Below are 14,770 nucleotides of genomic sequence, written 5' to 3'. Positions count from 1 at the left end.
AATGAGAGTTTCTATTGGGATAAATTCAGGTATGTCCCTCCACGTTTTGCTCTGTTTGCTTCCGTTTCAAGGCAAATTATTTCCAAAATAGTTTTATGTGAAACCACACTGTTATTCTAATCATTTGTTTTATTTAGTATAGTAGAAGCTAATGTCTTAAGGATCCTAAATAATGCCATAGATTAAATTAAATAATATATTAAACTAGATGGCAAAAAAAGTATGACATAAGACGCAAACCTGGTATTCCAACTGATTATAAGCTGCAATGTTATCTTCTGATTCAAAAAACGTTGCTCTTTGTGAAGGACGTGAATTTCGCGACCAGAGATTCTCTGCTCTGTGTTTATCAATGCAGAAAGTACAAGAGCTGGAAAATGTAGAAAGTGAATTAATAGTTTGTAAATGGGACCTGAGCTACCAGGGCTGTGTATTTACATCCAACGGCTACACAAGGGTGGTATTGGGATCTGAAAGAAACGTGTGGATGACCAAGTCGTAACACTACAATGAGGCCTAGCTGAATGAAAATACAAATACAGTATGTCTTGATAAATAACACAAATCAATCAATACTGATTGTTCTCATGTATATTTCTGTGTGTTTGTGTCTTAAGTTTTGTCTTATGAATGTTAATAAATACACAGACGACCTTGTTCATTAGTGTGATGATTTAATTGGTTTGATATCATTAAAGTTAAAGCAAAGCAGCTACAGGGATCATCTCAACAGACAGTAAAGATTCTATTTTGGAATGACTGGACAGCAGAACACTCAGAGGAACAGAATGAGAGTACAGTCCTAGAGAACACCAGCCAGAGTTCTACATTCTAGGAGAATTCCAGCCACCAGCCAGTAGTGTGCAGGATCCAGACATGACATCATGCCATGGATTTAATACCTCCTGGTGTCTAACTTTAACAAGACATGTACCCATAATGCATCCATAGTATTACTATCTTTCTTTTATCTGGTGGACATGGGTTTCTGAGTCCTACTCAAACCAAGCATGAGACTGAGACCAGGATTCAATCCCAGCACTTTGTCAGCCATGTGCCATTTTAAAGGTAATTCATGATTGAACTGACTGAACTGAACATTCATTGTGAATGCAGTCTTATTATCATATTATATTAACTAGCCTATTGAATCCCAGCCTGAATATTCAGTAGCCTATAGCAGGGTCGGGACTGAGTATTCAGTAGCCTATAGCAGGGTCAGGGTAAGGGCTGAGTTTTCAGACGCCTATAGCAGGGTTAGGGTAAGAACTGAATATTCAGTATCCTATAGCAGGGTAGGGGCTGAGTATATTATATTAAGTAGCCTATTGAATCCCAGCCTGAATATTCAGTAGCATATAGCAGGGTAAGGACTGAATATTCAGTAGCCGATAGATAGATAGACAGATAGATAGATAGATAGATAGATGATAGATTGTGATATACTTAACAATAACGTTTCATGAGCTGAAATAAAAGATCCCAGAAATTCTCCATAAGCACAAAAAGCCTATTTCTCTCAAATGTTGTCAACAAATTTGTTAACATACCTGTAAGTGAGCATTTTATCCTTTGTCAAGATAGCCCATCCACCTGACAGGTGTGGCATATCAAGAAGCTGATTTAACAGCATGATCATTACACAGGTGCGCCTAGTGCTGGGGGCAATAACAGGCCACTCTAAAATGTGCAGTTTTGTCACACAACACAACCCAATGCCACAATCAGCATCCTGACTGCAGGAATGTCCACCAGAGTATTTGCCAGATAATTGAATGTTCAGTTCTCTACCATATGCCACCTCCAACATTGTTTTAGAGAATTTGGCAGTACGTCATGTGAAATCCATAGATTAGGGCCTCATTTCAATTGATTGATTTCCTTATGTGAGCTGTAGCACAGCAAAATCTTTGAAATTGTTTCATGTTGCCTTTAGATATTTGTTCAAGATAGATAGAAAGAGTGATAGGTAGGTAGATAGATAGATGGTGTGATAGATAGATAGATAGATAGATAGATAGATAGATAGATAGATAGATAGATAGATAGATAGATAGATGGTGTGATAGATAGATAGATAGATAGATAGATAGATAGATAGATAGATAGATAGATAGATAGATAGATAGATGTTATGGTACTCCAGGGTAGGGTACAGTACTCCGGCATTTGGTCATGTTGCTGGACTCTTCAGAGAAATGGAGGTGGTGTTGCTAGAGGTGATGCTACGGGGCTCCAGCCTCAGTTTGATTGGTCGTTTTGGCATCAGCAGAAACTGCTTGTCCATCTCCAACAGGATCTATAGAGAATAACAGACCATGTTGAAACAGGTGGTGAACATGCTAAAAGAGGTGCTGACCAAGTTAAAACCGGTGGTGACAATGTTAAAACAGGTGGTGACCATGTTAAAACAGGTGTTGGCATGCTAAAACAGGTCATGACCATGTTAAAACAGGTGGTAAACTTGTTAAAACAGGTGCTGACCATGTTAAAACAGGTGGTGAACTTGTTAAGCAGTTGGTGACCATGTTAAAACAGGTGGTGACCATTTTAAAACAGGTGATGACCATGTTAAGACAGGTGGTGACCATGTTAAAACAGGTGGTGACCATGTAAAACAGCTACTTACCATGTTAAAACAGGCGGTGATCATGTTAAAACAGGTGGTGACCATGTTAAAACAGGTGGTGACCATGTAAAACAGGCAATGACCATGCTAAAACAGGTGCTGACCATGTAAAACAGCTACTTACCATGTTAAAACAGGTGGTGATCATGTTAAAACAGGTTGTGACCATGTTAAAACAGGTGCTGCGGCGAGTGCAGCCTCTATCTATGAATGCTACTGATGTTTGATGATGTCATATTCTGTCTGCTCAGGTGAGCGTCTCACCTCGGTCTCGTCGCAGACGGAGAAAGTGAAACTCTGGAGGATCTCGACCATGGCCAGTTTGATCATGATCAGGGCGAAACGCATCCCGATACAGTTCCTGGGCCCCGCCCCAAACGGCATGTACGTGTACGGATCAATAGACTCCTTGTTCTCCTTACTGAACCTGGACAGGGAGAGGGCAGACATATTACACATTGTATTGTTGTTGATTTGTGGTTGTGGTTCAGGCACATTAAACATTGCACTGCAGTATTATAATGCACTGTGGTTGTGGTTACGTTGTAGCAAAATTAAATAATGATCTTGTATTGTGGTATTGTGGTTGTTTTGTGGTTGAATTGTGGTTGTGTTATGGTTGACTTGTAGTTGTGTTATGGTTGACTTGTGGTTGTGTTATGGTTGACTTGTGGTTGTGTTAAGGTTGACTTGTGGTTGTGTTATGGTTGACTTAAGGTTGTTTTGTGGTTGTGTTATGGTTGACTTGTGGTTGTGTTATAGTTAACCCCTGGTCGGGCTCCGTATGCGGGACGGACATCCAGCGAAAAATCCTATCGCCATTAGCATAACAAAATGTAATATATATATTTTTTCAATTGAAAAAAAAAATTATATCGTTTTATAGATACACCTCTCCTGAATCGAACCACGTTGTCCGATTTCAAAAAGGCTTTACAACAAAAGCAAAACATTAGATTATGTTAGAGGAGTATATCGTAAAAGTAGCCACATAGCCATTTTCCGACCAACCACATGCATCACAAATAACCAAAAAACAGCTAAATGCAGCACTAACCTTTGACAATCTTCATCAGATGACACACCTAGGACATAATGTTACACAATACATGCATTCTTTTGTTTGATAAAGTTCATATTTATATATAAAAACAGCATTTTACATCGGCACGTAACGTTGACTAACTATTTTCCCTCAAATGCATCCGGTGAAACAGCGCTACAATTTACTAAATTACTATTCGAAAACAATTTTAAAATGTAATATTGTCATTCTAAGATTTATAGATGAATATCTCTTGAAAGCACCTGTAATGCCAGATTTAAAAATAACTTTACGGGGTATTCACACTTTGCGATAAAAGGGGATGCGATACTCAGAACAATAGGCTAGCAATACAGGTCAGCGCCATCTTGGAACAATCGCATATCACATCTAGTCTTGTATACTATAGTCAATAATCCCTTACCTTTGATTATTTTCATCCTTAGGCACTTCCAGGAATCCCAGGTCCACAACAAATGTATTTTCGTTCGAAAAAGTTCATCCTTTATGTTCCAATAGCTTGTTCTTGTTAGCGCGTTCTGAAGGCTGCACCAAAAGCTCCATCGGCCATGGGACTACTCTTTCAACAAAATGCATTTTTTTCTTATTTAGGTTCGTTCAAACATGTCAAACGTTGTATAACATAAATCTTTAGGGCCTTTTTCAACCAGAGCTCCAATAAGATTCAAGGGCGACGGTTTCATTATCTTTGTAAACATTTCGAAAGGGGAGGGTAGCCAGGGGCGCCGGCGTCATAATGGTGATGGCCCTCCTCATGTGACCACGTTCCACAGCGTGTTATTCTGTCAGTTTTCACAGTAGGAGACTCAAATCACTTTATAAAGACTGGGGACATCTAGTGGAAGCAATAGGAAGTGCTCAATGAACCATTGCTCACGGTGTGATTTATAGGCAACGAGATGAAGTTGAGTCCGCAATTCAGAATTCCACTTCCTGTTTCGATCTGTCTCGGGGTTTTGACTGCCATATGAGTTCAGTTATACTCACAGACACCATTCAAACAGTTTTAGAAACTTTAGGGTGTTTTCGATCCAATAGTATTAATTATATGCATATCCTAGCTTCTGAGTTTGAGTAGTAGGCTGTTTAAAATGGGCACGAATTTTTTCAAAAAGCGCTGTGGCGCCCCCTATCCTAGGCGACCGTCAAGAGGTTAACTTGTGGTTGTGTTATGGTTGACTTGTGGTTGCATTAAGGTTGTGTTATGGTTGGATTGTGGTCACGGTGCGGTCGAGTACCTCTCTGGTTTGAACTCCTCAGGGTCTGACCAGATCTCTGGGTCACGGTGGAGGGTCCACGTGGGAACCAGGACAACGCAGTCTTTGGGGATGACGATGCCGTTAATCTCCACCGTCTTCTTGGCGACCCTCTCCAGTCGCGGGGAGATGGGGTACAGTCTCAGAGACTCGTTCAACACACAGTCTAAATAGTCCATCTGCATCAGAGCTTCGTACTGGATTGGAGTCTGTACCGTGGTTACATACAAATCAGTACCTCACCACAACTGACACCAGGGTTACATACACATCAGTACCTCAACACATCTGGCACCGGGGTTACACACACATCACTACCTCAACACATCTGACATTGAAAACCTTGTTGGGGAACACAGTATCCATCTCCTCCTGCAGTTTGGTCATGGTGTGGGGGTTACCTTGTTGGGGAACACAGTATCTATCTCCTCCTGCAGTTTGGTCATGGTGTGAGGGTTACCTTGTTGGGGAACACAGTATCTATCTCCTCCTGCAGTTTGGTCATGTTGTGGGGGTTACCTTGTTGGGGAACACAGTATCTATCTCCTCCTGCAGTTTGGTCATGGTGTGGGGGTTACCTTGTTGGGGAACACAGTATCTATCTCCTCCTGCAGTTTGGTCATGACATGGGGGTTGGTTGCCAGGTTATAGGCCAGGAAACTCATAGTACTGCTGCTGGTCTCGTAGCCGGCGAAGATGAAGATCATGGCCTGAGACAAGATCTCATGATCAGTCAGTCCTGTGAAGGGAGAGAGAGAGAGAGAAAGAGAGAGATGAAGAGAATAGTTTGTAACAGGTCTGTGTTTGTAACAGTAGTTTACAGGTGTGTGTTTGTAACAGGTGTGTGTTTGTAGCAGTAGTTTACAGGTGTGTGTTGGTAACAGTAGTTTACAGGTGTGTGTTGGTAACAGTAGTTTACATGCGTGTGTTTGTAACAGTAGTTTACAGGTGTGTGTTGGTTACAGTAGTTTACATGCGTGTGTTTGTAACAGTAGTTTACAGGTGTTTGTTTGCAACAGTAGTTTACAGGTGTGTGTTGGTAACGGCAGTTTACAGGTGTGTGTTGGTAACAGCAGTTTACAGGTGTGTGTTGGTGACAGCAGTTTACAGGTGTGTCACATCCTGACCAGTAAAAGGGGTTATTTGTTATTGTAGTTTGGTCAGGGTGTGGCAGGGGGTGTTTGTTTTGTGTGTTTCGGTGTTTTTGGTTTATGTTCTATATTTTCTATTTCTATGTGTATATCTAGTTTTCTTTTTCTATGTTGGGTTTTTGGCAATGACCTCCAATTAGAGGCAGCTGGTTGTTGTTGTCTCTAACTTGTTGGGGATAGGGGGCAGTATTTGCACGGCCGGATAAAAAACGTACCCGATTTAATCTGGTTACTACTCCTGCCCAGTAACTAGAATATGCATATAATTATTGGCTTTGGATAGAAAACACCCTACAGTTTCTAAAACTGTTTGAATGGTGTCTGTGAGTATAACAGAACTGATATGGCAGGCAAAAACCTGAGAAGATTCCTTTACAGGAAGTGGCCTGTCTGACAAGTTCTTGTTCTTCTTGGCTCTGTTTATTAAAAACTGAGGATCTTTGCTGTAACGTGACACTTCCTACGGCTCCCATAGGCTCTCAGAACCCGGGAAAAAGCTGAATGATGTAATTCCAGCCTCTGGCTGAAAAACTTTAGCGCGTTTGGATGGTGGTCAATCAGAGGGCCATCAGACTGAGGCTCGTGCACGAGGGGATCCCATGCTTTTATTTTCTCTCTCTTTGAACGTAAACACGCTTTGCCGGTCGGAATATTATCGCTTTTTTACGAGAAAAATGGCATAAAAATTGATTTTAAACAGCGGTTGACATGCTTCGAAGTACGGTAATGGAATATTTAGACATTTTTTGTCACGAAATGCGTCGTGCGCGTCACCCTTCTTTACCATTCGGATAGTGTCTTGAACGCACGAACAAAACAGAGGATATTTGAACATAACTATGGATTGTTTGGGACCAAACCAACATTTGTTATTGAAGTAGAAGTCCTGGGAGTGCATTCTGACGAAGAACACCAACGGTAATAACATTTTTCTTATAGTAAATCTGACTTTGGTGAGTGCTAAACTTGCTGGGTGTCTAAATAGCTAGCCCTGTGATGCCGGGCTATCTACTTAGAATATTGCAAAATGTGCTTTCACCGAAAGCTATTTTAAAATCGGACATATCGAGTGCATAGAGGAGTTCTGTATCTATTATTCTTAAAATAATTGTTATGCTTTTTGTGAACGTTTATCGTGAGCAATTTAGTACATTTTTTGTAAATTCACCGGAAGTTTGCGGGGGGTATGCTAGTTCTGAACGTCACATGCTAATCTAAAAAGCTGGTTTTTGATATAAGTATGAACTTGATTGAACAAAACATGCATGTATTGTATAACATAATGTCCTAGGTGTGTCATCTGATGAAGATCATCAAAGGTTAGTGCTGCATTTAGCTGTGGTTTTGTTTTTTGTGACATTATATGCTAGCTTGAAAAATGGGTGTCTGATTATTTCTGGCTGGGTACTCTGCTGACATAATCTAATGTTTTGTTTTCGTTGTAAAGCCTTTTTGAAATCGGACAGTGTGGTTAGATTAACGAGAGTCTTGTCTTTAAAATGCTGTAAAATAGTCATATGTTTGAGAAATTGAAGTAATAGCATTTCTAAGTTATTTGAATAATGCGCCACAGGATTCCACTGGCTGTTACGTAGGTGAGACGATTTCGTCCCGCCGACCCTAGAGAGGCTAATTGGAGGCCATATTTAGTTGGGTTTGTTTTCACTTGTGTTTTGTGGGTGGTTATTTTCTGTATAGCCTGGGAGCCTTATGGAACTGTTATCGTCGTTTGTTTATTTTGTTTAAGTGTTTTCTTTAAATAAATTAAGAAGATGAGCACTTTACCCGCTGCGCCTTGTTCCAATCCTTACGACGCACATGACAAGGTGTTTGTTCGGCAGGTACCTTTAGTCTGGTCCTCTCCTGTCTTTGTGTCGCTGCCTTTCTGAGAGTCGATCATCAGCTGTAAGAAATCCACCCGACTCTGAAAGCAGATAGACATGAGGTCAAATTCGTCCAGTCACAACCAATACAAACAGATTCTATTGGATCTGGTCCAGTCACAACCAACACAAAACATATTCTACTGGATCTTGTCCAGTCACAACCAACACAAACAGATTCTAATTGATCTGGTCCAGTCACAACCAACACAAACAGATTCCAATGGATCTGGTCCAGTCACAACCAACACAAACAGATTCCAATTGATCTGGTCCAGTCACAACCAACACAAACAGATTCTAATTGATCTGGTCCAATCACAACCAACACAAACAGATTCTAATGGATCTCATCCAATCACAACCAACACAAACAGATTCTAATATGAATGTAGATATTTGGGTCCCAATAATAGTTTTTTTAATTCCGACATGATATTGATATAGACATTCCATATTGGTCCCCATCACCAGTTACATTACATAGTTACATTGTTACGAAATAAAAAAATACAGAATATTACAACACAAATACAATTGTACAGATGAAAATATCAATATAACAATCAAATATGAACATAAAACATGTTTACAGTTGAGTTCCCAGTGTCACGTCCAGATTTGATCTTAGCCAGCGAGGCGTAAAAGAAGTCTGTCACCTCAGACGGGAAGAAAGAAAACTTCATCTTCTCCAAGATAGGACCTGTGAAGGGAAACAAAGCTGGAGAAGGAGAGGAGAGGAACGTTTTACAGAAAGGCATACAACTTCATATGATTAAAAAGTACAACTTTGCATCCACGTGTGTCTGCGTGTGCGTGTGCGGTCTCACCGATTAGGAGGAACAGTGGGTTGAACAGGTCAAACTTGATCATTTTCTTGACGTTGGAAACGAAGGGGTCTGAAGGGTTGTTCAGAGAGTCAATGTCCACACTGAAGGCTGTGCTGGTGACCACGTCCATACTGTAGGGCCCAAAGAACCTGCAACATCACCGCAATTACACAACTACTGACCACAACTACACATCTACTGACCACAATTACACATCTACTAACCACAACAACTGACCACACAACTACTGACACACCACTACTCACCACACATCTACTGACCACACCACTACTGACCACACAACTACAGACCACAACTACTGACCACAACTGGTGACCGCACAACTACAGACACAACTACTGACCGCACAATTGCTGACCATACAACTACAGAACACACAACTACTGACCACGACCACAAAACAACTGACCACACAACTACTGACCACATAACGACTGACCACACCACTACTGACCACAACCACATAACGACTGACCACACCACTACTGACCACAACCACACAACTACCAACCACAACTCCTGACCACACAACTACTGACCACAATCACACAACTACTGACCACACAACTACTGACCACAATCACACAACTACTGACCACACAACTACTGACCACACAACTACTGACCACACAACTACTGACCACACAACTACTGACCACAATCACACAACTACTGACCACACACCTACTGACCACAACTACTGACCACACAACTACTGACCACACAACTACTGACCACACAACTACTGACCACAATCACACAACTACTGACCACAACTACTGACCACACAACTACTGACCACACAACTACTGACCACACAACTACTGACTACAACCACACATCTACTGACCACACAACTACAATGGCAAGAAAAAGTATGTGAACTGTTTGGAATTACCTGTATTTCTGCATAAATTTGTTAGAAAATTTGATCTTATCTTCATCTTAGTCACAACAATAGACACACACAGTCTGCTTAAACTAATAACACAAATTATTGTATTTTTCTTGTCTATATTGAATTCATCATTTTAACATTCAATAGGTTGGAAAAAGTATGTGAACACCTACGCTGAGGTCTTTTCGAATTGGAGTCAGGAGTCAGCTAACCTGGAGTCCAATCAATGAGACGAGATTGGAGATGTTGGTTTGAGCTGCCCTGCCCTATAAAAAACACTCACAAAACTTGACTTTGCTATTCACAAGAAGCATTGCCTGATGTGAACCATGCCTGGAACAAAAGAGATCCCAGAAGACCTAAGATTAAGAATTGTAAACTTGCATAAAGCTGGAAAGGGTTACAAAAGTATCTCTAAAAGCCTTGATGTTCATCAGTCCACGGTAAGACAAATTGTCTATAAATGGAGAAAGTTCAGCATTGTTGCTACTCTCCCTAGCAGTGGCCGTCCTGCAAAGATGACTGCAAGAGCACAGTGCAGAATGCTCAATGAGGTTAAGAAGAATCCTAGAGTGTCAGCTAAAGACTTACAGAAATCTCTGGAACATGCTAACATCTCTGTTGACGAGTCTACGATACGTAAAACAATAAACAAGAATGGTGCTCATGGGAGGACACCACAGAAGAAGCCACTGCTATCAAAAAAAACATTTCTGCACATCTGAAGTTCACAAAAGAGCACCTGGATGTTCCACAACGCTACTGGAAAAATTGTCTGTGGACAGATGAAACTACAGTTGAGTTGTTTGGAAGGAACACACAACACAATGTGTGGACAAAAAAAGGCACAGCACACCAACATAAAAACCTCTTTCCAACTGTAAAGTATGGTGGAGGGAGCATCATGGGTTGGGGATGCTTTGCTGCCTCAGGGCCTGGACAGCGTGCTATCACCAACGGAAAAATACATTCCCAAGTTAATCAAGACATTTTGCAGGAGATTGTAAGGCCATCTGTCTACTAGTTGAAGCTCAACAGAAGTTGGGTGATGTAACAGGACAATGACCCAAAACACAGAAGTAAATCATCAACAGAATGGCTTCAAGAGAATAAAAAACGCCTTCTGGAGTGGCCCAGTCAGGGTCCTGACCTCAAAACGATTTAAAATGCTGTGGCATGACCTCGAGAGTGCTTCACACCAGACATCCTAAGAATATTGTTGAACTGAAACAGTTTTGTAAAGATGAATGGTCCAAAATTCCTCCTGACCGTTGTGCAGGTCTGATCCGCAACTACAGAAAACGTTTGCTTGAGTTTATTGCTGCCAAAGGAGGGTCAACCAGTTATTAAATCTAAGGGTTCACACACTTTTTCCACCCTGCACTGTGAATGTTTAAGGTGTTTACGGTGTATTCAATAAAGACATAAAAATGTATAATTGTTTGTGTGTTATTAGTTTAAGCACACTTTGTCTTGTTGTGACTTAGATGAAGATCAGATCAAATTTGATGACCATTTATGCAGAAATCCAGGTAAATCCATAGTGTTCACATACTTTTTCTTGCCACCGCTGCCAACTACTGACCACACAACCACTGACCACACAACTACTGACCACACAACTACTGACCACAACTACTGACCACACAACCACTGACCACACAACTACTGACCACACAACTACTGGCCACACAACTACTGGCCACACAACTACTGGCCACACAACTACTGGCCACACAACTACTGGCCACACAATTACTGACCACACAACTACTGACCACACAACTACTGGCCACACAACTACTGGCCACACAACTACTGGCCACACCACTACTGACCACACAACTACAGACCACACAACTACCGACCACAACTATGACCACACAACTACTGACCACAAACCTACTGACCACAGCCGCACAACTACTGACCACACAACTATGGACCACAACCACACAACTACTGACAACACAACTACTGACCACACAACTACTTACCACACAACTACTGACCACAACTTTTAACATGAGTCTTCAATATTCCCAGGTAAGATGTTTTAGGTTGAAGTTAATATAGGAATTATAGGACTATTTCTCTCTATACGATTTGTATTTCATATACCTTTGACTATTGGATGTTCTTATAGGCACTTTAGTATTGCCAGTGTAACAGTATCGCTTCCGTCCCTCTCCTCGCTCCTACCTGGGCTCGAACCAGGAACACATCGACAACAGCCATCCTCGAAGCAGCGTTAGCCATGCAGAGCAAGGGGAAACAACTACTCCAAGTCTCAGATCGAGTGACGTTTGAAACGCTATTAGCGCGCACCCGGCTAACTAGCTAGCCATTTCACATCGGTTACACCAGCCTTAAGTTCCTTGCTCAGAACAGGAGAACATATGAAAGCTGGTGGTTCCTTTTTAACATGAGTCTTCAATATTCCCAGTTAAGAAGTTTTTAGGTTGTAGTTATTATAGGAATTATAGGACTATTTCTCTCTATGTTATTTGTATTTCATATACCTTTGATTATTGGATGTTCTTATAAGCACTTTAGTATTGCCAGCCTAATCTTGGGAGGTGACAGGCTTGAAGTCATAAACAGCGCTGTGCATCCCAGCATTGCTAAGAGCTGCTGTTTGAATGAATGCTTACGAGCCTGCTGCTGCCTACCACTGCTCAGTCAGACTGCTCTATCAAATATCAAATCATATACTTAATCATAATATAATAAACACACAGAAATACGACCCTTTGGTAATTAATATGGTCAAATCCAGAACCTCTCATTTCGAAAATAAAACGTTTATTCTTTCAGTGAAATACAGAACCGTTCCGTATTTTATCAAATGGGTGGCAACCCTAATTCTAAATATTACTGTTACATTGCTTTTCAACAGTTCGCAACGAGCCAGGCGGCCCAAACTGCTGCATATACCCTGACTCTGATTGCACTGAACGCAAGAGAAGTGACACAATTTCCCTAGTTAATACTGTCTGCTAACATGAATTTATTTTAACTACATATGTAGGTTAATAAATATACTTGTGTACTGATTTCAAGAAAGGCATTGATGTTTATTGTTAGGTACGTTATTGCAACGACTGTGCTTTTTTTCGTGAATGCGCATTTGTTAAATCATCAAGTTGAAGTAGGCTGTGACTCGATGATAAATTAACAGGCACCACATTGATTATATGCAACGCAGAACAAGCTAGTTAACCTAGTAATATCATCAACCATGTGTAGTTAACTAGTGATTATGTGAAGATTGATTGTTTTTTATAAGTTAAGTTTAATGCTAGCTAGCAACTTACCTTGGCTCCTTGCAGCTACAAGGTCCTTTTGATGCTGCAATCGCATAACAGGTGGTCAGCCTGCCACGCAGTCTCCTCGTGGATTGCAATATAATTGGCCAAAAACGGCATCCAAAAAGGCCGATCACCGATTGTTATGAAATCTTGATATCGGCCTTAATTAATCGGCCATGTAATCGGTCAACCTCTAGACCACACAACTACTGACTAAAACTACTGACCAGCTAGCAGCTTCTTTAAATAGTTCCCGCAAAACACCAGTCTCAACATCAACAGTGAAGAGGCGACTCCGGGATTCTGGCCTTCTAGGCAGAGTTCCTCTGTCCAGTGTCTGTGCTCTTTTGCCCATTTTAATATTTTCTTTTTATTGGCCAGTCTGAGATATAGCTTTTTCTTGAAACTCTGCCTAGAAGGCCAGCATACCAGTTTGCGCTGTTCTGTGAAGGAACTAGTACACAGCGTTGTACGAGATCTTCAGTTTCTTGGCAATTTCTCGCATGGAATAGCCTTCATTTCTCAGAACAAGAATAGACTGACGAGTTTCAGAAGAAAGTCTTTGTTTCTGGACATTTCGAGCCTTTAATCAATCCCACAAATGCTGATGCTCCAGATACTCAACTAGTCTAAAGAAGGCCAGTTTTATTACTTCTTTACTCAGAACGACAGTTTTCAGCTATGCTAACATAATTGAGAAAGGGTTTTCTAAGTGTCAAGCCAGAGATTTGAGGTTAGAGGTCAGAGGTGAGGACTCACTCCTTCAGTTCGATGGCCTGGTCTTTATCTGCCTGCTTCTTCATTCCGCTCAGCAGGTTAGAAGAGTGCTGTTTCATGATACCAAACATCTATAAATATATATATATATATATATATATATATATATATATATATATATATATAGAGAGAGAGAGAGAGAGAGAGAGAGAGAGAGGAGAGAGAGAGAGAGAGAGAGAGAGAGAGAGAGAGAGAGAGAGAGAGAGAGAGAGAGAGAGGAGAGAGAGAGAGGAGAGAGAGAGAGAGAGAGAGAGAGAGAGAGAGAGAGAGAGAGAGAGAGAGAGAGAGAGAGAGAGAGAGAGAGAGAGAGAGAGACAGAGAGAGAGACAGAGAGAGAGACAGAGACAGAGACAGAGACAGAGACAGAGACAGAGACAGAGACAGAGACAGAGACAGAGGTTAGCAGAGTGCTGTTTCATGTTTAGAGTTGAATGGCCATAACTCGGTTACTGAGATTTACTGCACAAAACCACTTCCTTTTCCTGGGATAAATAACTAAGAGACACCAGTAAATTATGCTCCTTAGCTCTTGGATTCCCATTCAGGAAAAGCTAGACTAGAATAGCTTGCTGGACATTATTGTTGTTACATTTCCTATACAAATAGACTAATCGAAGAGGGATGCAAGCTCTTGTTTGCTGAATGTTAAGAGCGAACGCGCAATGGCGGTAAGCTATAGCAGTTATTTACTCAGACTCATATAACAATTAAATCTTCGTGAAGAGAAGTGAAAGCCATCTGCATCTAATTCTAGTCCTATATTATGATTCAAGCATGTCATTAGAATGAAGAAGATAGGGGTCCTGGGTATCGCAGTGGTCAAAAGCACTGCACAGCCTGGTGTTCGATCCAAGGCTGTGTCACAACCGACCTTGACCGTGAACCCCAAAGGATTGCACATAATTGGCCCAGAGCCATCCGGGACCTTGGCTTATCGTGCTTTAGCGA

At 41.1% G+C, this 14,770-nt stretch overlaps 1 protein-coding gene across 3 annotated transcripts in view; it reads right to left on the bottom strand.

The window, feature by feature from the left end:
* The window catches only part of LOC115178667 (cytochrome P450 3A27-like), a 54,515-nt gene that overhangs the window by 31,696 nt on the left and 8,049 nt on the right, over positions 1-14,770 (bottom strand). The window contains exons 6-13 of one of the 3 annotated variants that reach the window (XM_029739936.1): positions 13,805-13,893; positions 8,816-8,964; positions 8,579-8,706; positions 7,948-8,026; positions 5,530-5,690; positions 4,934-5,160; positions 2,894-3,056; positions 2,059-2,299 (exon numbers count right to left, since the gene is read on the bottom strand). The exons of the other annotated variants lie outside the window; for them this stretch is intronic. Coding sequence (XP_029595796.1) covers positions 2,174-2,299; positions 2,894-3,056; positions 4,934-5,160; positions 5,530-5,690; positions 7,948-8,026; positions 8,579-8,706; positions 8,816-8,964; positions 13,805-13,893 — 1,122 coding nt within the window. The 3' untranslated portion in view covers positions 2,059-2,173. Of the gene's footprint in view, positions 1-2,058; positions 2,300-2,893; positions 3,057-4,933; positions 5,161-5,529; positions 5,691-7,947; positions 8,027-8,578; positions 8,707-8,815; positions 8,965-13,804; positions 13,894-14,770 lie in introns of those variants that run through there. 3 annotated transcript variants of the gene reach the window in all.

Source organism: Salmo trutta, chromosome 38 (assembly GCF_901001165.1).
Source record: "Salmo trutta chromosome 38, fSalTru1.1, whole genome shotgun sequence".
Lineage (NCBI taxonomy): Eukaryota > Metazoa > Chordata > Actinopteri > Salmoniformes > Salmonidae > Salmo > Salmo trutta.
Note: the sequence above shows the minus strand (reverse complement) of the source record. Positions and strands in the feature narration are given on the sequence as shown.